Below are 25,217 nucleotides of genomic sequence, written 5' to 3' on the forward strand. Positions count from 1 at the left end.
AGCGCAGCAGAGGTAACGCCACGCAGAGCGGCGCTGGGCTGTTCCCAGTTACTCATTTACTGCACCCGCCCGGCAATTACCGAGCTCGTTTTGTTTTCACATATCTCCGCAGAGCGACGAGGGCTGCGGAACACCAGACGTGGGAAGCGAGCCCGGATTCTCTCCAGCAACTTCAGCTTTCCGGAGAGTTCGGTTTGGCGAGGCCACGGCGCTGCCCGCACCTGGGGGCTGCGGCCGCACCGGGCTGCGCGCCCCGCCCGGGCACCGCTCCCACCCACCCGTTCTCTCTGTTTGCTTTGTCCTTTTTAAAATTCTTCTTTTCTCAAATTTTCCATTTCCCCTTCTTTTTTTTTTTTTCTTCCTTTTTGTTTCCCTGGTTGTTTTTTTTTTTTTTTTTTTTTGCTTTTTTTCCTCTTCTATTTCCTTTTTTCTGGTTTTATCTCACCTTTCCTTTTTAAACTCCCTCCCCACGCCCTTATTAGCCTTTTTTTCCTTTTGGCGGGGGAGCTCTTTTCCACCATTTTTTATGCCCCCACCACGGTTTTAATTTTTTAGCTTTGCTCCCCCCCCGATTACCGATTACCTCCCTCCTTCCCTCCCTCCGCCCCGGCCGAGCCGCGCAGCACCGGGGGGAGCAGCGGGCGAAGCCGAGCCCAGCCCGGGTACCCGCGGTGCCGACCCCACTCACCTGGCGGCTCCCGGACCCTCCCTCCTTCCCGCCGGGTCCCGCGGCGCCGCCTCCTGCTGGGGCGGCCCCGGGCGCTGCCACGTCTGCCCGGGCACCGCGCCCGCCCCGCGGCGGCACCGGCACCTGCCCGACCCGGACCGGCACCGGCACCTGCCCGGGCACCGCGCCCGCCCCGCACTGACACCGACACCGGCACCTGCCCGACCCGGACCGGGACCAGCACCGGCACCGGCACCGCGCCCGCCCCGCGGCGGCACCGGCACCTGCCCGACCCGGACCCAGCCGTGCCCGGGACACGCCGGCTCCGGGAGCGCCGAGCGTGGGGAACAGAAATCATCGGGGCCAGGAGCAGATTGCCACTCAAGCTGCACTTCTCGGGAGCCTGATAAAATAAGTGAATAAATGAGCAAATTCACAGCTGCTCGAAGAAATGCTGGCTGTGGTGAAAGGGGGTCTGGCTCTGAACAGGAGCGGCTGCAGCGATGTTTCAACAGGAGCTTGATCCAGTCAAACTTCCCAGTCCTAGGCTGCCAAGAAATTCTGTGACTCTGCACAGGCAAAGCTCCACCTGAATTAAAGGCAGGAATTTTGGATATTCTCAATATAAAGAGGATCATATCTATAGCCAGCCACCCTTCCTTAGAGCTCGTGTAGCACACTTCGATTCAATTTACTTCCAAAATGGGATAGAGCCATTTCAATTTTCAAAAAGATCCATACAAGACATTCATGTAATCCAGCGAACCTGTTTTGATTTTTCTTGCAGAGCCAAAGTGTGAACAAGCCTCTACTCTTGAATAAAACCACAAATTTCTGTGAGTGGCAGAAAAGGAAAGCAAGAGTTCAGAGAAGACAGATGACTTCTCAAAGGACGATGAAGCCTTAGGAAACCACAGAATGTCTGGGGTTCAAAGAGACCTTAAGATCACCTGATTCCAGCTGCCCTGCTTTGGGCAGACACTTTTCACCAGGTTGCTCAAAGCCCTGTCCAACGTGACCTTGAACACTTCCAGGGATGGGGCATCCACACAGCTTCACTGGCCAGCCTGTCCCAGTGCCTCACCACCATCCCAGTAATGAATTTCTTCCCAGTATATAACATAAACCTGTTCTCTTTCCATTTGAAGCCATTCCCCTTTGCCCTGTCACTACATGCTCTTGCAGTGTTCCCTTTAAGCTCCCTTCAAGTGCTGGAAGGCTGCAATTAGGTCACCCCTAAGTGTCTTTCCCAAGCTGAACAATCCCAATCCTATGAATAGCTCCCTGGATATCCCATTCCTGGAATATTTGGAAACTCTCCTCCACTCCCTTCTTTTTATATTCTACAGCTACCAGGGAACAGGTTCAGCCAGATTCTCCCATCATGAGGGCCAGTGAAAAGCCTGAAATAAGTATCTTGAATTTGTTGCAGCAGTTGTGAAGAGTCACTAATTCCCTGAGGACCAAGCCCTGTAGCCTGCCCACAGGCACTTCCACACACACGTGCACACCTGGCAAGTGCTAAAGAAGTTTCTTGAGCCAGCTGCTACTGGCACTTGCCACTGCTGAACACTCCTTTGGGAAATCCTACCTCTGCACTGGGAAGAACCACAGGAGAAAACCAGTAAAAGGTGTTTCTTCAAGGACTGACACATTAAAATCACCAAGCACTGCTAAGAAGCACTTTCAGAAATGTTCAGTGTTAATCTCTGCCTGTTCCTATTTTAGTCATGGCAATTTTCAACATTCTCCTGCTTGTCAAGAGAATCCTTCCAAGAGCCCTCCTTCAGCAGGGCTGTGTGCATTTCAGAACCAGTGTCTTCAAGTCTTACTCCACACCACTTTAAGGCCTTCCAAGAAAACTATCACAAATTGAGAAAGTTTTCTAAAAGGCCTAATTAAAATTCTCTCTCATCATGCTGAGTACCTTAGCTCTACAGGGAATAAATGGGGAGAAAAATGAAACTAAGAGTTAAAATTGTTTTCTCAAAGTCCAAATCTCAAGTGCTTTCAGGGCTAGCAAAGGACACTGAATTCCACAGACCTGCTGGAATCCTCTCCCTCAAGTTACAAAGGTCCTGGGGCAGATGGAGCCATCCAAAGCCTGGCAGACCCACACACTGGACATCCTGAACCATGATTTGAGAAGACTTTTGATGGTCCATGTGGTGTCACTGACTGGAAATTGCTCCAGGGAATGGAGTCTGGAAATGGATTTAGGAGAGTGAAGAGGGTGACAAAAGGTTGGGACAGAACAGGTATAGGAACAACAGAGGTGTCAAAGATACAAACAGGGCCTCCAGAAAGAGGGAAAGGAAACAGCAGCGCAGAGGTCAGTCAGCAAGAGAAGATGAGAATTTGAAACATCCACAAGTCTGAGCCATCCTGTGAAACGTAGAAAGGATTGATTCTTAATAGGATGAATATTAATTGTCACCTACCTCATCATCATCTTCAGCTGCCAGACATACACATCTTATGTGCAATTTCCATGTACACACACAGCACAAACTGTGAATAAACTACCCAGTTTAGATAATCACATCACTTAATGACCCTACAAACCCCATAAAATGGGCTGTGACACATAGAGAATGTTCTCAGTCTAAATTAAGAGACTTCTTCAAGTTCACTCACGGCTGCAAACTGTAAAATACTTAACCTTTAAAACAGATTTTTACCTGGTGATATTCAGTGTGTGTTATATCAGTTATCAACATAATACCTGAGCATCACTACAAACAACACTCTTGATTCAGTTCCTTAAAATGGATTTTCAGGCAACAACTCTGTGAGAGCCAATACTGCCAAAGTACATTTCCACACCTGCTGTGGGGACTCACACTGTCCTTATGGCTCATTTTCAAGTAGCTGCAACATCCATCACTCTAGCTACGTGTTTGACTTGGAGTTTTATCAATCATCCTGTTCTCTTCCTCTAAGGGAACAGAGGGAGTCCCAAAGAAAACTCCCCTTCCAGAGTCCTGGTTTGCAGGAAAAGATCACTTTGTCCCACTGGTACCCTTGTTCTTGCTTATGTCTTTCTGAGCTGTATCTTAAGCTGTTCTGCCTACACTAGCTTTTTAACAAAGATGATTTCAGGAACTGGCAAGGAGAAATGGAAGAAAACACAGGACTTGAGAGAAAACAAACAAGTCATCCTTTGAGCTTCTGATGCCATCCTCTGTTTTGCTGTTGCACGTCACTGCATGGTCGAGACAACCTCGCAATTACCCTGAACATTCCAGCCCTCACAGCGTTGCTTTATCCCCTCATGGCTCAGTTTATCCTGTGACAAGACTGATTAAGGATGTGCTGCTCCTGAAGAGCTTTCACAGTAAAATACTTACACATTTTGAACAGTCATTCACAATACAACAGAGAAGTGTTTCTTTATAATTTACACACCTAAAGTAATGGATCCTTTTGGTTTCATTTGGGCCAGGCTAGTGCTTTTGATCTAACAAAAGCTGTTACTTCTGCCTCTGTGAAATGGCACTAATGATCACACCTGACAATGAAAACAAAAATTTTATGCGAATAAAAGTGAAAATTAATGTGTTCAGTGGTACTACTTGTCTTTCCATAGCTGCTGACAAGGTATCACCTCCTCTAAATGAAGGCAGCTGCATACAAGCTACTGCCAAGGCACTGATCTATCTAAAAAGATGTCAGCACAAAGCCTGGTCTGGACTAGGCACCACATTTCTAGCCAAGGGGCCTGAAAGTCACAGCCACAGTGAAATCACACCAACAGCAATCACACAGCAACGTCTTGGCTGTCCTTGGGAGACAGGCAGAGCTGCCCAGGGAGATGGACTCAGAGTGGAAAAAACAACAGTGACTTGTACACCCAGCAAACATCCAGAAGTGAGTGTAAATAACAGAGGTAGGAACTGGAACCATGACTTCTGCATGATGTGCATGGCTGCTGATACAGGAAAAGTGATGTACACTGGCTGGACTGTAACAGACTCGCACACACATTGTAAAATGGAACCTCACCAAATCATCCTATTTAATCTCTGCCAGTGGCTTGTACATGTATGCATTTGAAGCAGATGGTGCAGCAGGGATGTCAGGAACCTGAAAACCAGCCCTGGTGTGAAAGGGAAGAGCACTGCAGAGGAGGCAACTTACCTGAGCACCCAGGGCAGGGCTGTTGGCTTCCAAAGGGCGGCACAAATGGGCTCCTTTTTAACCCCTGTTCCAGTGAACAGCTCTCTTCATTAAACTTCATGTCTTGACAACTAAAGCAGACAAAAAAGCAAACAATATTCTATGGAAGGCTATCTTCTGTTGATTTGGCAAGTGCAATGCAGAAGATAATCAACAAACAGGATACTTTCTGAGATGACCTCCCTAAGACAACACACCTCCAAATCTCTGAACTTTTACAAACTACTGTCTATCCTGAAGCCACAAAATAGTTTACCCTGCACACAGCAAGAAAGATATTAATAGCAAAGAGATATTTGTAATGCCTCTAAATAAACAAATAACGAATTATTTTAAGAGAAAAATGCTTACTTCTCCTAGCAAAAACTAAAAGCAATCCAATTTAAATGGACTATTTTTCTCACTCAACACAAAATATAGGTTCCAATAACTCTTTTCAATATCAAAATGTTGAAAAGTATCTTTTCAGTATCACTTTACTCTTTGACAGTATTAATCATAAATGTCAATAGTCAGATGTGATCAGTTTTGATTTCTTATTTCCACCATATAATTAAAACAAATGAAAATCAGTAAAACCAATATAAGTGAAAATAAAGACAAGCAGGGTGGCTGAGTACACACACACTATGTCATCAGGAACGCTGCAGAGTCAGAGTGCACCCACAACTTAAAACTATCAAACAATGAAACCATTAAAAGCAGTTACTATGCTGGCTGGATGCTAACATATCACATGATGTTTATAAGGTATTTTAAAAAGGCAATACTGTAATTTGCAGCCTGGAGTAAGAATGAAAGCAAGTGCTATCCAGTGCTGGAGCTGTGCTCACACCCTGCTCCAGGGGTACACGAGCAGTGCCTCCCACAGCTCAGAGGGCCTGAGCAGGGGCATTTCCTAGGGCCACTTTCAGTCTGTGCTGCTGCAGCCAGTGACACCCGGGCTGTGCTGCCAGGGCTGCTGGCCCTGGGTAAGCCACGAGAGCAAACCTGAGCGCCCTTCTCTGCCACGGCCAAACCCTGCTGAGCCAACCTCCTCAGCAGGGGCCAGCTGAGGCCGCATGGGAAGCTCCTCTCACACAGCCACTGCTGCCACAGGAGGTTCCCCAGGTGCCCAGGGGATGCCCAGGCAGTGGCATCCCCCAGGTGAGGGGCTGGTGACATCCCAGAGCCACCCAGAGCTTCCTGCTGCGCTCATCTGATCACAGCTCCGGTCCTCACACACTGCTCCACTGCAGTTCTTTTCTCTTTAAAAGGTATTGTGCCACTTTTAATACCTTTTCACATAAAACTTGCTTTTTTACATGAAGTAAAATCAACACAGCCAAGCATTCCACAAAAATCAAGTATTTACCAAAAAGGAGCCTACCAAAAGTTTCAGGGAAACATCATGCCTGATACACACAAACAAATAAAGAGGAGAAAACAGAATTACCAGTAATTAATACTATGGTTTTGTAGGTGCATAAATGCTGTTATCCTCAATATTTTTTTAAAATATGTGCTTTAACAATGGAAAAATCTATGTAACAAATACACCATATACTACACGAGCTAAAATATGCTGTAGTGCACACATGGCTTACTTTTATCCAACAGACTTGAAATCTTGAGTAACTGAGTTCACCCTTCTTACAAGTGAGATTAAAACAAAGTCCTGATTCTCATGTGCGTGAGGAGCTGCTGGCACTGTACAAACTCACTCCAGGGCAAACAAAAATCACAAAAGGAAAGTTGGTCTAACACTGGGTGTTTCTATTAAAGTGGTTTCAGTGCAATCTTCTCAGGCAACCAGGATTGGAGTTAAGGTCAGATATTCTGTTTTCTATAATCAAAGGAGGCAATGAGATCCAAAGGAGAAAAAAACCCAAATAAGTTCTGTGTGTTTCAAATCAAATACTTAAATATTTCATTTAATTGTTGAAAAGTATCCACTTCAGCTCTTGCACAACAATATATATCTTTACATGCCTTCATCTGTCTCATTAAGAAAGCAGATTTTGTTTGAAATTATCTAACATGAAAAATACTGCTAAGTCTATTCATAAAACAGTATTCTATATTTTTATTTTCCAAACAGCAAGTGACCACATTTAAAATGCATCATTTGCAAATATAAATTATCAAACTATTAGTTTAATTAAAAATAAAGCAAAAACATAACTTCCCTTAGTATCACAATACATAGAAGGGTATTATAAACCCAAAAAGACTAAGTTAACCATAAGAAAACAATAACGTCAAAAGTGATGAAACTCATTAAGTCACTTAATGAATAAATCAGTCTAAGAATACAATACCATTCACCATGATTATGTAAAAAAAAAGCAAACTTTCATTGTATTATACAGATAAAACAATCCAATCCTTCATGCCACATTTTGTAAACCATGATATAAATTACACTCACAGTCAAATGAACAGGAAGAGTAACTCCCAAAATATTTTAAGTTGCTTTTAGGGCAGAAATAAAGGCAGAAATAGAATCATTTAAAATATATCAAGTTTAACCAAAAAAAATTTCATTTGGTCAAGCCTGCTATCCAAATAGTTTTGTTCCCTGCAAAACTATTTTTGTCTTTTTGTGAGTTATGAAATTTAAATGTTTCTTTTACATATTAAATGTAAGTCATGTGTTGAGCTACATTAAGTCCTTTTATACTTTTATCATTTTGGCCTTAAGACCCAAACATCTTCCATGGACCCACACACACACACACACACACACATACACACACACACTCTCACTCTCTTCTTGGTATCAGGAAATTCCTCCTTTCACAGGAATAATGAGAGACTCATACTGATTTCTGTCAGAAACATAAGGAATATGTAAATTCACACTTTCCAGGTTCCTATAAAACCATCTCTCACCCATATATACATACTCCAACCGATGGAATTCAGGCTATGGTCTTTTGTCTGATAATAAAGGGACGGAATAGATGTTGTAGGATAAAGAAATACTGTATAATGATTGAAATAAACCTATTATCCTAAATTTATCTATACAAATTATCATTTTTTATTAACTGAAATACAAAGAAGGCATATGGACTCCAGGAAAATAGCACTATATCAGAAATTCACTGTAACAGTGTTTCACTATATATATCATCAGGTTTTTCATAAGACAATTTCTTCTGTACACTAGATTTTGTACTAATTTCTCTGTCTTCAAATTCATTACATTTTCAGATCCAATTCAGCACTATATAGTATGCCTTCAAAATAAAAGGAAGTCACTTGCTTTATTGAATACCAAGTTCCCTTCCAGACAGTATTTAAAGAAAGACAAGACTACACAGACAAAATCCAGTATAATTCATTTCTGACAATGAAAATTTCAGCCCCTCATACTGTTGCAAAATTCCTCCTACTGAAATGTCTACAATAATAATAATTATAATAATAATTATAATAATAAAAAGCATACATTACATATAAAAGATACCAGTGTACTAAAAGTGACAGAAGTGGACTAGCAAATCCTTCAAAGCACATATTATATAAATGACTAGCATTTAAAAACATTTCTTTTTCTATAAAATGTAGGTCATATACATTTATAAATTGGGGGGGGAGGTTCTAAAGCAGTGATGACTGTTCAAATTGATATGCTGCTCTGTACAGTCTAATACCTATTCAATTCAAACTATAAGTTTGACATCTAGTTTATCAGAATAAACCCATCTCATCATCTCATAGCTCATCATTTGAAAAATATGCAACTCAAAGGAAGAGGTGACTCAAAAGTTCACTGTTTATCTGCATACGAAATAAGAAGAGAACTATTCCTTTCTATGGGTGGCCCAAGGCTCATCAGTTCAGTATCAGGACTTAAAGACTCCAAATTTATGTAGAGGAAGTGGCAGGAATCAGCACAGAAGCAGAATAGTATCTCTGATCCTTCAGAGACACAGCTATTCCACCTCAGCAGTCTTCCTCGTCTCGCGAAGTGCAGCCAAGCCATTCATTTCTCACTCAAAGTGGACGAAGCCATAGATCTAAACACTGTCCTCTCTGTGACTGAAATTGTGCTCTGTAAACAATGGTTTCTATTCCAGCAGGAGGACATCTGAATTTATTTATTAAAAAATGATTAAGAATATTCATTAACTCAAACAAGGCTATTAACTCCCAAAGGTATTTTTGGAACTTATCCTTATGCTACTTGTCAAGTTAGCACTGTCATGTATTATTGCTTACAAACAGTACATCATCATATGCCTTCTAACAGAGCAGTACTGTGATCAGTTCATATTTACAGGCTTTTCTGTTTGTTTTTAAACAAGCTATAAAAACATTACATACTTTACAGACAATACAAATACTCAAGTCAAACAAATGGAATGCATAACAATAAGAAACGTCATAAAGGAAGACTGACATAAGTCCTTGATTGTCAAGACACATTTATATTTATATATAAACTCTAGCTGTGCAGAATCAAAGATTCAATCATAGGTACATCCTTATTTGATAAATCATATTTACAGCATGATATTGCATAAAAAAATAAAATAATGTTGTTTACACAATATTACCTTTCCATCCATTGGATTAAGGAAAGCAAGAAACAACTCTTAGAAATGTTTGCTTGCCTCAGTTTGTGTTTCCTACCAAAAGATGTAATTTTAAAAAGGAAACAGAAGGTTTTGTATGTTGAGTAGAGCAAAAGCGACTATAAATTTATTTCCCTGACACAAAGCAATTTGAACTTGAACAGAAGGTAAAATTTCAAATTAAAGACATGTCTTTTCACTAGCAGTAATACTTTCTTAGTGCTTGTCCTTTGCAAAGTGAGTTTCAGCTAAATGCATTACATGCCTAACATAAACATGCATTACCCTAAGTCCAATGAACTTTCAAAGTTACAAGGCTTCATTTTAATAAGACATTTAACTCTAGGAAACTGTAAAATTATTCATTTGCTTCAGTACCAACCATGTAATTTGAAAGTTCACATGTGTACTGGTACCGACTGCATAAATACATTTCTGCCTGTTAACATTTCCAAACGGATTCCCAGGAGCATCAGGATTTTCCCTGTGATTTGTAATGGTATTAAAACAAGCAAACAAAGAATAAAAATCAAAGCTCTCAAAGCCAAGAAAATTTAGTCGGCAAATATACATACGTAATGTAATCCAAAGCTGCAAAATTCAGAGTTCATTCATCCAAATATTCTGGTTCATTTCAAATGGTTACTAGACATGATACAAATTCTATAAAAATATCCCGATCAAGCATGGAATACAACGTATCTGTTCAGGTGGAAAGTTTTCATAGGAGAACAGGAATACTTTGGAATAAACTCCAAAAGTTACAGTAGAACCCCAATAATTTGCAGCAATGCTTTAGAAACCCTTTACAAATTACAATTTTGAAAACAGTGAAGAAGCAGGCAACAAAAGCAAGGATTTCACATCACAAAAAGTACTTTGTTAATTTATTTTGACAACTGCAATTTAGTTTTCAATACTCCTTCTACCTCCTAGTATACTAATAGAGATGCTGTAGTATACTTGGGTGAAGCAGTACAGTATTATTGTGTGAGACCTTGCTACAGTACTTTTTAGACCACTGCAGAGAGGTGGGAAAGGACCATGAGGGGTGGAGAAACCCAGATGCTCTGTTTAGAGGTCAGCGAATTAGCAAGATTTTACTGTACTTCTCAATTAACAATGAAAAGCTCCCATCATCCAAAAAAACCAACAAGTACAATATAAAAATAATACAAGTGTTATTTCACATGAATGCTTTCTTGTCCTATTTTTTTCTTGAAACACAATTTTCCTAAAGACAACACTAGGAGACACAAGATCATAAACATGGTTCTTTTATAATCCAATTTAAATTGTTTATGCTGTTATTTGTAAACCAACATACAGTAATACACATGGTTAATCCTTCTCCCCAAAGCTTGTCATTTATGATTAATTCATTCTCAAATCAAATGAAGAAAATGTAAATGCCTATTAGTATACCATTACAAGCTGATTCCTTCATTGTCTGTTATATTAATGGCAAAACATATCAAAAGATTCATGCTAAAAGGGACACTGTCAAGTAATTTAGGACCAAAATATGGCCTATTAATAAGTGCATGTGTGTGTATATATATATATATATATGTATTTTGTATATATATATATATGTAGAGAGAGAGAGAGCTTGGTGATAAATGTCATCAATTTCTTCTTTTTCAAAATTATCATTGCGCTATCACTAGTAGATATCCCCAAAAATTCCACCTTACACACACACACATATCTGGTGCTCACATAACTTTGGGTAGGAATGGCTGCTGTTAGCTCAGGGGAATCTCCAGGCTCACCCCAGCCTTATACTGACAGCACAAGAACAGAACAGACAACCAAAGCTGCTTTTTTCCACACATACAAAGAAACTAACAAAAATGACCAGATCAACATGAAGAGTGTGCATCTGCAGCAGACTAAAAGCAGCAAAACGTGAGAAATGAAAAACGTTATTAAATAATGCCATTATTAAACAAGCATGAGCTTTTTACAGAGCTAAACCTCCCAGAACTACATAAACACTTATTCCAGGATAGACGGGGATGTACTCAGGAAATCACAGCAGTACATTTGGCTAACTCCTCCAGTGCAGAAAGCTTCAAGCATCAGCAGATCAACTCCTCACAGCACTGCATTAATTGTACACGTGGAAGAACCCTACAAGACAGTCCCTGTGGCTTAGGGCACTTGCAGCCTGTCCTAAGGCACAGAGCGCAGCTGGAATGGCTCAGCAGCAGGCTAGGGAAGGGGCTGGGGTGGAAGGAACAGCAGTTCCTCCGGGGATCCCCCCTGGCTGCAGGCAAGAGCAGGCTCCTTCAGTCCGTGCAGCAGCCAGCCTGCTCCTCACACACCTCGGGGAGGTGCCCAAGTGTGACAGTGGCACAGCCACTCCCCCCGAGGCCTCCATCACATTCTCACACCAGACTGTCAATGCAGCAACTTTTTTTGAATAAAGCTGAGTCAGTCCCCTTAGGGAGAAGGAGGCTTCATTCCTCTTACCTCCCTGTGGGCCCACAGCAGTGCAGTAACACAGTAATAACCCAGCCTTTTTTTTCTTTTTTTTTTCCTCTTTTGTTCCTTGCTATATTTAACAAATAGTACAATTGCCATCTCCTTGCAACCTAAGGGCATAGGAACAAAAGTGCCAACACAGTATTATTCAGGCACCACAAGCTAGGATGTCATGGAAATGGACACTGAACACAAAGTATGCCTTACAAGAGGTGGTTTCCTGGGATATAGGGACCCTTTATGTTATTTCTGTGCAACACACAATGGAAAGTCAAAAAAACAAACTGACCATAAAGGAAAAAAAAAAAAACCAGAGAGACCACGAATCAGTTTAAAAATATTCTTTCAAAGAAATTTCTTTACATGTATCATTAATAATCCATAAGGAATTTACTCTTCTCCCTTGATGCCCACTCTTTTCAAGTCGTGGCCAAATATTCAGACAAAATTACTGGTAAGTCATAGCATGCTGAAATGCCTTACTGTATTACACACAGGGTCAACAAATCAAAAGAGCCTGCTTTCTTATACAAAAGCATTAAGAAATTAGTTTGTATAAATTGTATTCTTGCCAACAGAAGAGCAGGCTATGGATAATCAATGCCCTTTCTCCCTCAACTGTACCAAGTGAAGTTAGAGCTGTAGTAGTGCTCCCATAAGGGAAAAGACAAAGTGGATCAGTTTCCTGGTAACGAAAATTCAGAAAAATATTGCTACTGCTTTGGTAAGAGGTGGGAACTGTTCTGGGTCCTGCTCAAGTCCTTTCTTAAAAGACAGGATATATTTTAGCCCCTTGAGATGCAGCCTTTTCTCCTACCTGATGGCTTTATCTGAGAGATACTAGCTAGCAACAGTGCTGTAAAAACCTGGATGAAATCCTATTTTAAAAACCACCACACACACACCTACCTATATGTGTATATGTGTGTGTGTGTGTGTGTGTGTGTGTATTTTTCCCTGGTTAATCAGCCTACATGAGGCTTAAACTGCCTTGAACTACCAGACAGTGTCCCTTTAGGGAAGGTGCAAATAGAATGAACATACAGTTCAAAAATCTGAAACTTGTTAACTTAAATTACACAATAGTTAGGCTACTCAAAATCTTACCACCTTAAAAATGCACACAGAACTACTTATCGTACCATACTGTATACTTCAAGACAAAGTACTATTCAAAAAAACATATTCATGGTACAGGGATAAACTTTGCAGTTTATTTATACTGTGAAATGCAATGAAAACTTCTGATCACTCTCCTAGGCTGGAAAAAAAAATCCCATTCACTAGCATCATTCACCAGTTTGGGTTTGTCAAATTGTAGTGACTTTTACTAAGCAAACACTAAAAAATAGGGAATTTGAATGCCCACTTCTTCAGCTTTCAGGGATACTTCAATAAAATTAATAATTGGAATTGTCAAAATTCTAGACAGAGAATTAAAACAGTTTTTAGAGAAGCTAAAAATACCCAATCTCAAGTATATGGAAAAGAATTACTGGAGCTGCTGTATGAGATGAAAATGATGAAACCGTATCAAACCTAAACATCTAAAAATGGTTTTATATTTTGAGAAATCAAAAACTATAAAGTTGGCTAAGTGCTCTATGTTAATCGTTATGAGTATGTAGGGTAAGGTACAATTAAGCTTTTAAATCTTGGAATACACTGTTTGTGTAAGCATTTTGCAATTGGGAATGTCATCTACAGAGTATTTTAACTAAAACTTCAAAATCTTGGTTTCTGCATATGAAAAAGTCATTAAAAAGTTACATCTAGATTCAGCTGTACAAAGAAATACACATTACTTCTGGAATGAAGTAAAGGCTTTAGCAGTTAGGCATTTTGCTTAAAAAAGTGTTTAAAGTATTTTAAATTAATTAGACTTTTAAATAGTAGAGTTAGTCTATCAGAATTCACTTCCTTTCCCTCCAAACATAACTCAAGGTAATGCAAAGCAGAAATAAAGGGCACATGGTCTAAAATTATTTTTGAGAGAGACTGAAGATTTTTCTAGAAAATGCTTTCTTTTAAAGCACATTTGTTTGACTTCCAAAACTTACTTGTTTATTCTGTGTGTTTAGTACATGTTGATTCCCTGCTGAAGAGCAACAACTATGCTGACAAGCTTAGAAATGACATTGTGAATAGTATTAGAAAAAAAACTGTCCTCCCAAAGCATAAAAGGAAACCAGCAAGGAAACAATCATGGGGGAAAGTCTTACCTGGGGATTTTGTTTATTTTAAAATTTCATAGAAGGTAAAATATTTTCTGGATTCAAACATGTGAATAATAAACTGCCTTTGATAGGGGCACCAACATCAGGCAGTTCAATGACTGATGGCTAACAAACAATTTTTTTTTAAAAAAGAAAAAAAGAAAAAAGAAGCAGTTATTGGTCTTGCTAATATCAGCTTACTTCTGTTTTAACATAGCGCTCTTAAAAGCTGTACAGAACTCCATCTTATACAGAGCAACCCCCTTTTGACAAATGTGTTCTAAAGTGCCAGTATTATTTACAAAGATTTCTTAGCCAAAAGTCTGGCCCGTTGTGGCATCAGGTGAAGAAGTCATCCCAGCTCTGCTATCATTTACATTCACCAAGGGAAATTCTGGGAAATCAGCACTTGTCCCTGGTCCCCGAAGGTTCACCTGTCCATTGGCAGTGCTAAACTGAGAGGATATTCCAGCTCTTGCCCCATGGTACTGAGCTCTAAAGGGCTGCTCAAAGGAGCTAATTTGATATGCTTGATGAACAGACTGTGCCTCTGCTTTCTTCTGAGAAGTTACTTGATCCAAGAAGTCCTGTGTAGAAGAGGAAGAAGAATGATTTGCCTCATCACCTGAAAAGGGAAAAGGGTGCTGAGAATCACCAACCATTAGTCCAAAGTGAGACTTGTCTGGAGTTGTTCTTAATGGAGAGTTCATCCCCGACCGAAAGCTATTGACGGGTATAGATGTGTAGACCTTCTCCATGGAAGGAAATGCTGGCTGGGTTGTAAGTGTCTGGTTATCAGTCACAAAATTAAGGCTCGGGTTGTTCAAATAGGCATCATTTTGGCTAGTTCTGTCCAAAGCTTGCTGTAAAAACTTTGAATATTCTTGTAACATACTAGCTTTATCTGATGAGGAAGCTTGAGAGCTTGTTCCAACCGTCTCAGATGGGGTCACCTCAGATACTTCAGCGGAATTGATGGATATACTAGAGGTCACTTCTGTGTCAGCCACGCTGAAAGAGATCTCATGCTGTCCATTAGCCTTGTGTGAATAATGATCTAAAAGAGTTTGCAGTACCTCATCTGGAATGACATTTTTGTCATGGTTACCTTTAATTTCAACATTCAGTGCCTGTGTGTCCAGTATTGAGGCTGTAGCAGTTTCATCAATGACACTGGCCACAGCTGCCTGCGTTACTGAAGGTTGAGATGCTATGGTACTTACATTCAAGGCATATTCTCGACTGTTGTTACTAGCTGCTTGTAGATACCTCTTTTTCTTCAAAAACTGCATTGCATCATCATAATTAGTGCTGCTGTGTACAGGTTTACTGGGCCCTTCCTGTAATGTGTCGACTTGATCAATGTCAGCATTACCTTCAGAGTCCAGTAAACTTTGCTTATCCACAAGATCGAAGGCGTACTTCGAAACCTTGCTGTCTTCATATGTAGATAAAGGTGAAATGGTTTGACTTTGCTCAAGTGGTTGCTTTAGACTCCTCTTGTTGACCTTTTTGAGAACCAGCTTCGGTGGGTGTATTTCTCCAGAATTGGCTTCCTCTAAGTGCGACCCACCGACTGAAGAATGCGGCATCTCAACAGCATATTCCGCTACCATGTATTCATCTTTTACTTTAGTACTAGAAGAGTACAAAGGCAAATAGTCACTTTTGTCCTTCTTGTGTTCTGATTTATCTGAACTTTCCTTATCCCCAGATTTTGATTTCTCTGTTTTCTGCCTTTTCTTCTTTGGCAAGGAGCTGTCTTTCAGAGGCGTGGAGAAACCGGAATCTTCCTCCGATGGCAAAAAGCCAACTTTGGTGGCACTTCTGTTGGGTTTCTTCTCGCGGTTCTCATGGCACATACGTTTGTGTTTCAGCACACGATCAGTCCTGGAGAAATACTGGAAAATATTATGATGGTTATGATTATTATTATTATTACATTATATTGCAAAAAGAAATATGTTAGCAGAAAGAAAAGAAGCCTTTCATTCTAACGAATTTACTTGGTGATTCACCCACTTGACCAATTTCTAATGAAGTGTCAAACAAGAGTATACAGTCAATAAAATCAACCACTGCCAGCTGTGACTCTGCACCACCAAGATAGCCCATCTTGACTGAAAAAACATTCATTATATATTTATTTGTATGAAATGGAGAAAGCCCATATGCAATACTGGGGAATTGACTGGTGTTTTGGCTTTCAAGCACAGAAGATTTCACGAAGTCATCTTACCTGCAAACAATATTCACACTGGTAAGGCTTCTCTCCACTGTGAGTTCTTTTGTGCCTTTCCATGTGATACTTCTGAATAAACCTCATACCACATTCATCACAACGAAATGGCTTTTCACCTGATAAAAAACACATAGCATTATTAATCTAAAAGAATAAATTAACATTTTTCCATAAAATTACCAGATCAAATACTACATTCTCTATTAGAAACTGTAAGAGGATTTAGTCTATTGCTATTGAAAAACAACACAGGGCTTGCTTATATCACTATTTTCTCAATACTGAGTTGCTGATGCCTCAAATTACTTTAAGCTTTTATGCTAAAAAAATCCCCCACGTTTAAAACAAAATCCTTACTCCTCTTTCTAATGCAGGTGCACGTACGTCTTACACCTAACAAATTAAGAACTGCAAAGATGGTCTTCCTGAATTGTTGCTACAGTATGCAATTTTTAGGGCAGACAACTGTATAAAAATACCTCAAACTTCTCACCAAATCATTACCTCAAACCCATCCCTAGGAGAGAATTAATGCATTTCCAAACTTCAAATATAACATTTTGGAGGGTCCTTTCTATTTTTCCATATTTTTTCCCTTATTTGTATGTGGAATTGAGAGAACTGCTTTGAAAAAGTTCTACTATTTTGGTTGAAACCCATTTTTTTTTTCTAAGAACTAATTTTAATTTTTTTTTTAATTAAGTCAAAACCCAAGAAACCTCTGTATCAGAACCAGTATTTGCAAACTTACAGGTTTCTCATTTTGATTGTTTTGTTAGCTAGTTTTGGTTTCTGGGTTCTTTTCTTTACTTTCAGGAAATACTTGTTCAGACAATATGCACTGCCCTGAATTCATCTTCAGTTCCCCTTATTTCTCCTCACAAAGAAACCCTGCAACAATACTTTCTGAGCAGGGAGTAACTATTTTTATTTCTTTTAACTTTTGCCTTACATCTTCCCTCTGATATTTTTTCCTAGGTTTCTCTGAAAAAACCTAAAAATTTCAAATGCATTGAAAAGTTAGTTCTGCTTTTATAGAAGTTCACTATTATTTACTAGAGATCATCCTGAACAACAGAGATCTCTCCTCTTAGTATTTACTATGAAATCTTTTGGACTGACATAGAGGTCAGGGATTGTCTTGGCAGCATCTGTCAAGACCCTCTTTGTTCTGTGTACTGTACTGCACTGATTTTTGGGACATGAACCATTTATGTCTTGTTTCCAGAAATATGCAGACTATTGCTATTTTCTGAAGTAGTTTTATTCTTACCAATTATATTATGAACTGCTGAATTACCAACAACTAATTGTTAAAGTTTAAAACTTTAAATTAATAGATTTTATTATTTAAAATGTTGACAGAGATTGTATTTTCCATTTAGAGGAATGTTTGCATTTTCCATTTCCAATAGAGAAATTTATCCACATCCTGCTTCAAATGGGAATACAGTACTTGAATATAAGGTTCCAGTATTTATAGAGACTAGAATAGAAAATATCTGTATCACACACACATGTGCTCCTAGTCAGATCACTAATGCCCAGAGTTTCAACTTCCTTAATTCCAAGCAATTTCTAAATCTCTCTCTTTGTAAGCCTATGTCCTATTTCGAATTATTAATTCTTACCTCTCCATGTGGCTTCTCAGCCAATCCCTTTCTCGGATGAAATTATTCCAATTTATTCTCTCCTAAATCAAATTATCTCCTCTCCTCAGATCTCTCAGCTTCCATCAGTTCTTTTTCTACAGGCTCACAACCCCAGCATTCTACATCTCTTCTTTCACTTGACTTAGAGAACTTTACAATTTCTTGCTTATTAATAAGCACCATAAAATTTTGCACTTTTTTCAACATCCCTTGTAAGTTATAAACACCTATCATATCATTCCCTCTCATCCTGCCTATAAGCAAATCCTCCCCTCTGGCTTTTTTCTTCACTTTCAAACACCAGGTTCATTCTTCATGTTCTCTTTATTTGTGAGGCACCCTCAAAACTACAGTGCCTTACTCCCAACAAGCCTGTTCAGACTTCCTGAATCAAATTCCAATCCTTGCCTTCCACTTTCAGGATGCTGAGGCAGGACATTTAGACCTCACTGCTCTTGTTTGATACATGGGAATCTTCCATTCCTGAAGACTACTACTTAGTCCTTTCTACTTACTGTTTTCTTTCCCTTTGCTCCACTATTCTGCTTTGTGTTTTTTTTAAATTGCGCCTTCAAACAACTCTCCTTACATTGTTTCAAAGCTTGCTTTCATACTACCTTAGATTTATTTTAGAGAATGGAGTGGCTGTTTAGGTTGAAAATTATCTTGAGCCTGAAAAGAAGAGAGCTGAGTCCTGTTCTGGCCTTAACAGCCCTCTAAGGAGCCATCCTGCAATCCCAGGAAACGCACAACTCTTCATTAACACACTTACCTGCAGCCTTACACTCATTTCTCTAAGTGAATGCACACTGAGTTCCTCAACATTTTCCTACTCAAGCTGACTACTTGCTGGCAGAAGACTCTGCAGCTACCTATCCCCATTTGGAGGCTTAAACAGGGGCCTGTGGATTTTAGGTGGATTACAGTCACCAGCTATTTTGGAAACTTTCAGGGCACACACAAATGCACTGCTGGCCAAGCCTTAACAGGGAGAAGAATTTGGGGACACTGCCCTGGAGTTAACTCAGCACAGTACAGAAAATCATATTTTTCAGTAGAATTCCAGAACACTCTGAAAGTAAGATTAAGAAAACCTTTGTGAAACTGACACCGTATTTAATTTTGGCTTTAATCTTCATATGGAAGATAATTTTAGGAAAAGATTAAAAATTAATATGAAGATAGGCTTTCAATAATAATTTCATCCTAGCAGAAGCCTAAAACTTCAGATGCCTTCCCCAGTTTTGTTGTACTTTTCAGACAGGATCTATTGCAAATGGAGGAGAACATTAATAACAGCCTTTTGATAATGCAGGGAGAATCCAGGGCACATTTTTCTGAAATGTCTTGGTCATTGGGAAAGAATCAGATGTATTAAAAACCCTCAAAATTTAAAAATACAATACAACAATTAATGCATTATGAAAACAGCTCATGTGTTGTGTCTATGTTTGCAATCTATTAAAACCAAGCAATAGAACTACTCATCCAGTGTAGTACAAATATTATGTGTATGAAGGCTGTAACAATTATAAAGCCAGGCATTTTAAAGTCTAAACAGACAAAAAACAAATTATAAAATACTAAAGAAGGCTATAAAAAAGCAGCATGACTGAATAAGAAGGTACTTGAATAGTTAGCCCCAATGGTGCTTTATTTTTTTAATGTAATCTTAGTTTTTGTGTTTAAAATGGAAAGTAGGGTGGCATACACAATTAGGACACATGAACACATGAGTGGGTAAGGCATATAGAAACATTTCTAAGCAAAAAGTAAGCAGACATATTTGAAAGAAAAAAAAAACCAGAACATTCAGCATCTTCTCTAACCTCGTATATGGAAAATATTTGCATACCAGTGACTTTTCCCTCTCTTACAACTAAAATAGCAATTTTCTGTATCATTAGGGACAAGTTTAGCAGCAGGGTTCCAGCACTGCTGCCCTCCTCTACACACAATTATAAGCAAATTTTGTATTAATGCAATGTCTGCTTTTAGATGCAACTGTTTAATTATTTACACAGACTAAGGCTGCTCATTGATTGCTTCCTAACTCCCTCACAACACTTCCTTTGAAGGAGTGGTTCAGAGAATTAAAGTCAAATCAGACTGGAAATAGCTGAGCCACCTGTAAATTGGGGACTTGTAACAGGCACAAAATGGGGCTTCTACCTGTTACTACTCTCTTTCATTGGTTTAAAATAAACTAGAAAATTTGATGAAAATCTTTAAAAGAGTAACAGTTTTCCTGTTCCACATCAGCATTTTGAACACTGTCCAAAAGCTGGTGCTAAAAGTGGTCATTCATGGAGATAAAAATGCAAAATAAAAAAGTATTGAATAAAGTTAAGAAACATTTTTTTTAAAGGGTATGAATAATACAAATTTTATTTTCATCAAAGTAAAACACAGACCCACTGCTCATCTTCTCATTAGAGAATCAAGTTGAAAATTTAGTTTTTCTGGATGGATTTAGTTATGCAGCCCTGAACAAAGAGCAACTACACAAACAGCTGAGGGCCAGTGGTGAACACTGTCACATAGAGGTGAAAGCACAGACAGGTATGCAGAGTGCCAGTTAGCTATACTATAACTGGGTGAAGCCAAAAATTAAACTCCAGTTTAATCTTGTTAACTAAACAGCCTTCAGAAAAAATTCTGCCACTCCTGGAAGCTGGGTTTTAAATGTTTTCTCCTAATCATTACTAGCTGTCACCTAGGAAAACATCCATGATTCAACATTTTAAATACAATTTAAACCATCTTCTATTTTCTGAGAAACAACCAAACTATAGCTCAGGATGCTGAGGAAAGGAGGAAACACAGTTATCTAAAGGAAGTCAGATATGGTTAATTAGTTAAATGATACCTTTTTCTCTGCTAAACAAAGACTAGCATATGTAAGAGCTGGCATAAAAACCTACAATCCCACCACATCCACCCCCCTCCCTCCAAAACTTACAATCAACACTAGGGCAAGAAGCTAAATTTTAAAAGATAATTAAATCAATTTATAAAATATTTGCAGTCAAGTGTTAATTAACAATATTGCCCAGACTCTCATTTTCAAAGCCACGTACAGGGAATAATCCTCATTTGAAAAAAAAAACAAAGAAAAATCTTCTAAAAAATGTGAAGACTGCACTCAAATTTTTGCCTTTTTGAGGGGGGCTGGAGGGCAGATAGATGGAAGAGACTGAATGAGCATTCTTTTCAAGAATAAGTATCTACACAAAGTGGAGGCAGCATGGTTCACCAATTCAGAGCCAGAGGAAAGACTAGGAGCAGAACAAAGACACTGGACAGAAGAATGGAAGACTCTTCTGTGGCTGACTGGCTGAAGGAAACCTACTTAGTCTGGACTCATGGCAACCTAGGATACAAAAATCCCATAAACAACAGGGCATTTGTGCATGTAACTCCCTGTACACTGCTCTGAAAATTCATTTTGCAGAGTTTTTTCTCCCTCTCAACCCTTACACATGCACACACTGCACTGCATGTTAGTAGCTTTCATATCCATTTAAATGCTACAGCCAAGAAACACTGTGCACATTCACCAGCTCTGCTTTTCTGAAAAAGAGGCTGAGAAATTGGCATCTAGTCCAAAAGGGACCATATTACAAAATATTTAAAGAGGGATTGAAAGGCCATGCACCAAAATGCCAAAAACCCAATGAAACCAAACCTGTTAAAGAATGTGGTTCTGTGTGGTGCAACAAGGTAATAAAAATAAACATATATAAACTTTAACTTGCTTTAGTTTAAAGCTTCGGGCCTTATTTGACCTATACTGCATATTCTTAAACTAAGACTCTTCTTTTTAGAACAGTTCTGAATTAAACCTAAAAGAAGAAAAAAAAGTGAAAAGAAAAGCTGATACTAATACCTTTGGGGTTAGGCATTTTGGCCATTTTAGTCCTGGCACTTTTCCATCAAATTCAAATACAAACAAACAGACAAACAAACAAATAAATCTATGGAAATGTAATTTGCAAGTCCCCCTTGTCAGAATTAACTTGATACAACAAAAGACAGAACTGCTTAACGAACTTTGACTTTTATGAATGTACAAACTTCAGGATTTGCTGCTCTGGGGTTATTTATAGAAAACTACTTTCAGATCCGCTTACTGGACTTCATACTCATTTTACAGCCAAAGGAAAGTGGAACAACTTGAAAGCACAAAACTAATTTCTTTTAAAAAGCTTTATAACTTTGTAACATGTTTTAAATTAAAACAAACTACGACAGGGTTTTTGGCTGCATATTTATTACCAGAAACCTTGCCTGAGTGGGGAAACAGTTTTTAAGCACGCCAGTAAAGATACTCAAGGCACTATACTCACCAGTATGAATCTTCTCATGCCTCTGTAGCAGGTACTTCTGTATGAAACGCATGTCGCACTGACTGCACTGAAATGGTTTTTCACCTTGAACAATATAATTCCACATCCATAAGTTAATAACTACACACTGTTGTTTTCTGATAACTATTTTTGAGGAATATTAAAATGTCTATTAAAAACACCAGCAACTGAGCGAATTCCAAAAATACCCTGACACCAAAAAACATTTGCCTTACTAGGTACATGAACTGCAGAGCTCTCTCCATGATCCTAAGAGTCACATTAAGACTAGCACGGAAGAGTGATCTGGAATGGCTGTAATTTCCTCAAGTGCAAGATCAATCAGGATGCTGGCATAGACTGCATTCAGGATACTGGCAAGCTATTATAACAGTAAGTACCTTTTTCACTTCTCCAAACACAGAGATGCCTCATCAGGCAAATAAGCAGCCGCAGCACATTTTACAAAGGGGTCAATTTTTGGCACTTAGGCTACAAGTCAACCCATTACTTTCTGATAAAGGAAGAAAAGAAACCTTGTAAACAGTTAGCTCTTCAGTTTATTAAATATATGTTGATTTTTTTTTTCTGATATTCTTTTGACACTTTGGTGCATGGAATCTCTAAGCTTAGATGCCAAGTTAGCTACACTCTTAAAACTGAAATTCGCATAGAGCTGAAAACATTTTTAACATAAGTAAACAACTCTTTATATAGTAGAAAAGACAAATTTGAAGTCAAGCAGTACCTGTATGAATGAAGACATGTCTCTGTAAATGGTAGTTGGTTCTAAAGGCAGCATTGCAATGCTCACAAACATGAGATTTGTGGGTTTTCAGACCAAGTGATCCATCCTCATTTATTGTAAGGATCTATTTTAAAAAGAGTAAAATTTGTTCTCACACTACCCTCTAAAGATGTCTTATTAACTACAAAAAAAAAAAACATTAATTTTTTCGATGCAGAAAATGTAAATATTTCAGGTAAAACAATGCTAATTTCTACAAAACTATGCGTTAAGCTTCTAATACACATTTCCAATTGCAGTCCAATCCAACTCGTGTCTCGTTGTGCATTAAGAGATATTTCAACAGGACAGAGACAAAGGCAGCTCATGGAAAATCAGCTTAGAGCTTCCCTAGGCACAGCTGAGTCACTTTATACACTACTGTTTATTTTGTCCGTCTGTTGGAAAGGATGCAAAGTAATCAAACCACTCCTGGGCACTAAACCATGGACAATCGTATTTTAAAGAAAAAGTGAATGGTTAAATTCTTTATATCAAATCACAACTCTAAATGTTTGCTAAAAGTCATTAAAGCTTAGCCAGAATAGTCATATATATTATCTACATCTATATAAAACCAGTAGTCTCAAAGGTAAAATTGTATTTAAAAAAACAAAATCCCAAAGCCAAACGACCAAGAGAACAGTATTATTCTTCTCCCCTTTCAGGTTTTTCACTCAATAAAGTATTGCTCACTTAATATACACATTAAAGCATCTCTTTGATGACTTCAACTTGCCATACTCAATTGCTTTGCTGTCAAACAAAGCCGCTATTTTCATATAAAATTTAAAAAACTTAAATTTTAAAAATGCACCACATCTACTTAATTCAATAAATCTAATCACAGGTTTTCTCTAATTCGTCAAAAAGAATAAAAATAGAAAACTAAACCAAAACCCAAAATCTCTACTATCTCTGGCAAGAGAATAAGCAAATCAGTAAACAAATTACATTTATAAAATCTTGCTTAACTGCAAACACAACTATAAAGAAGAGCTTAAGGAACCTTAAATAATACAGTTTAGTCCCTTGTTATTAAAAAAAAATAAAAGTATGCTGGGAAAACACATCTGCAGTTTGATTAGCTACAGCGTTTTAGGTTTTATGATAATGACGGTGATGAGAAAGAGAGTCAATAACTGAAACAGTATCTCTGAAATAGCAGCAAATACTGTAGGATCTACTTAATTTTTAATTCTCCTGTGTCAAAACAAGGGTGAAAGTCTCAGACTAACAAATTCTTGTGCATTCACTCTGAAGGACAAGCACATTCATACGTTTGTAAGATTGGTGTGTTACAGCTCCAGTCACAGAGAGAGACAACTGTAAAGACTCTGTTCTGTAGCATTACTCAGCTGATGAAGCCAACTGCGTCTTTAAAACAAATTTAAATACATGTTATGAAATGCTTTTCATATATTATATTGAAATTTTACAATAATTGTGCAGAAAATACACTTAATTTCATGGTTATCCTAAACCTGGGCTCTTCTACTTAATCTACCACCTGTTAAATGATGAGAGTTAGCTTTGTCAGAGCAGCTTCCCTAACCAAAGCAACAAAAAAGCTTGTGCGTGTGAGTGTGTGCGCGTGCGTGTGTGTCCGTGTGTGCACGTGTGTGTGTCTGCGTGGCAGAGGGAACAGGACACAGGGGTCGTGACACCTGATGGCTTCCTCCTTACCTGACCACTGCATTGATAGAAAACAGAATTTAGAACGTTTCAGAATGTTAACTGACTTCCATCTCTCAGAGTTCCAGCTGCTTGTTTGGATGGGAAATCAACCCCACTACTCTGGAAATACTGAAACTGCAGTAGGTTCTCACCTAGGTCAGTCCTTCAGCTTTTTTCTACTCTGCCTTTCTACTCTGACACGTCTGAAAAGGGGGAAGAGAGACTGAAAAAGAACCTGTTTAACAATTCTCCTGATCATTTTTCAATCTTTTGTCATCTCAAAAGACTAATCCTGGCAGACTGGGAGATAAAAAGGAAGCATGCAAGTACACGTCTGTAGAAAGAGGGGCACACGCCTCTTCTACCTTGCCATGTTTCCATGGAAGTGATCTC

At 38.8% G+C, this 25,217-nt stretch overlaps 1 protein-coding gene across 3 annotated transcripts in view; it reads right to left on the minus strand.

Moving 5' to 3' along the window:
- Positions 1–6,516: 6,516 nt before the first annotated feature.
- ZNF148 (zinc finger protein 148) overlaps positions 6,517–25,217 on the minus strand; it is a 44,832-nt gene continuing 26,131 nt past the window's right edge. For 2 of the 3 annotated variants that reach the window (XM_058027650.1, XM_058027649.1), the window contains 4 exons: positions 23,109–23,232; positions 22,361–22,444; positions 16,357–16,475; positions 6,517–16,018 (listed from right to left, as the gene is read on the minus strand). In XM_058027650.1, coding sequence (XP_057883633.1) covers positions 14,429–16,018; positions 16,357–16,475; positions 22,361–22,444; positions 23,109–23,232 — 1,917 coding nt within the window. In that variant the 3' untranslated portion in view covers positions 6,517–14,428. The remainder of the gene's footprint in view (positions 16,019–16,356; positions 16,476–22,360; positions 22,445–23,108; positions 23,233–25,217) is intronic. The other variant, XM_058027652.1, reaches the window with a different exon arrangement.

This window comes from Melospiza georgiana, chromosome 7, assembly GCF_028018845.1.
Source record: "Melospiza georgiana isolate bMelGeo1 chromosome 7, bMelGeo1.pri, whole genome shotgun sequence".
Lineage (NCBI taxonomy): Eukaryota > Metazoa > Chordata > Aves > Passeriformes > Passerellidae > Melospiza > Melospiza georgiana.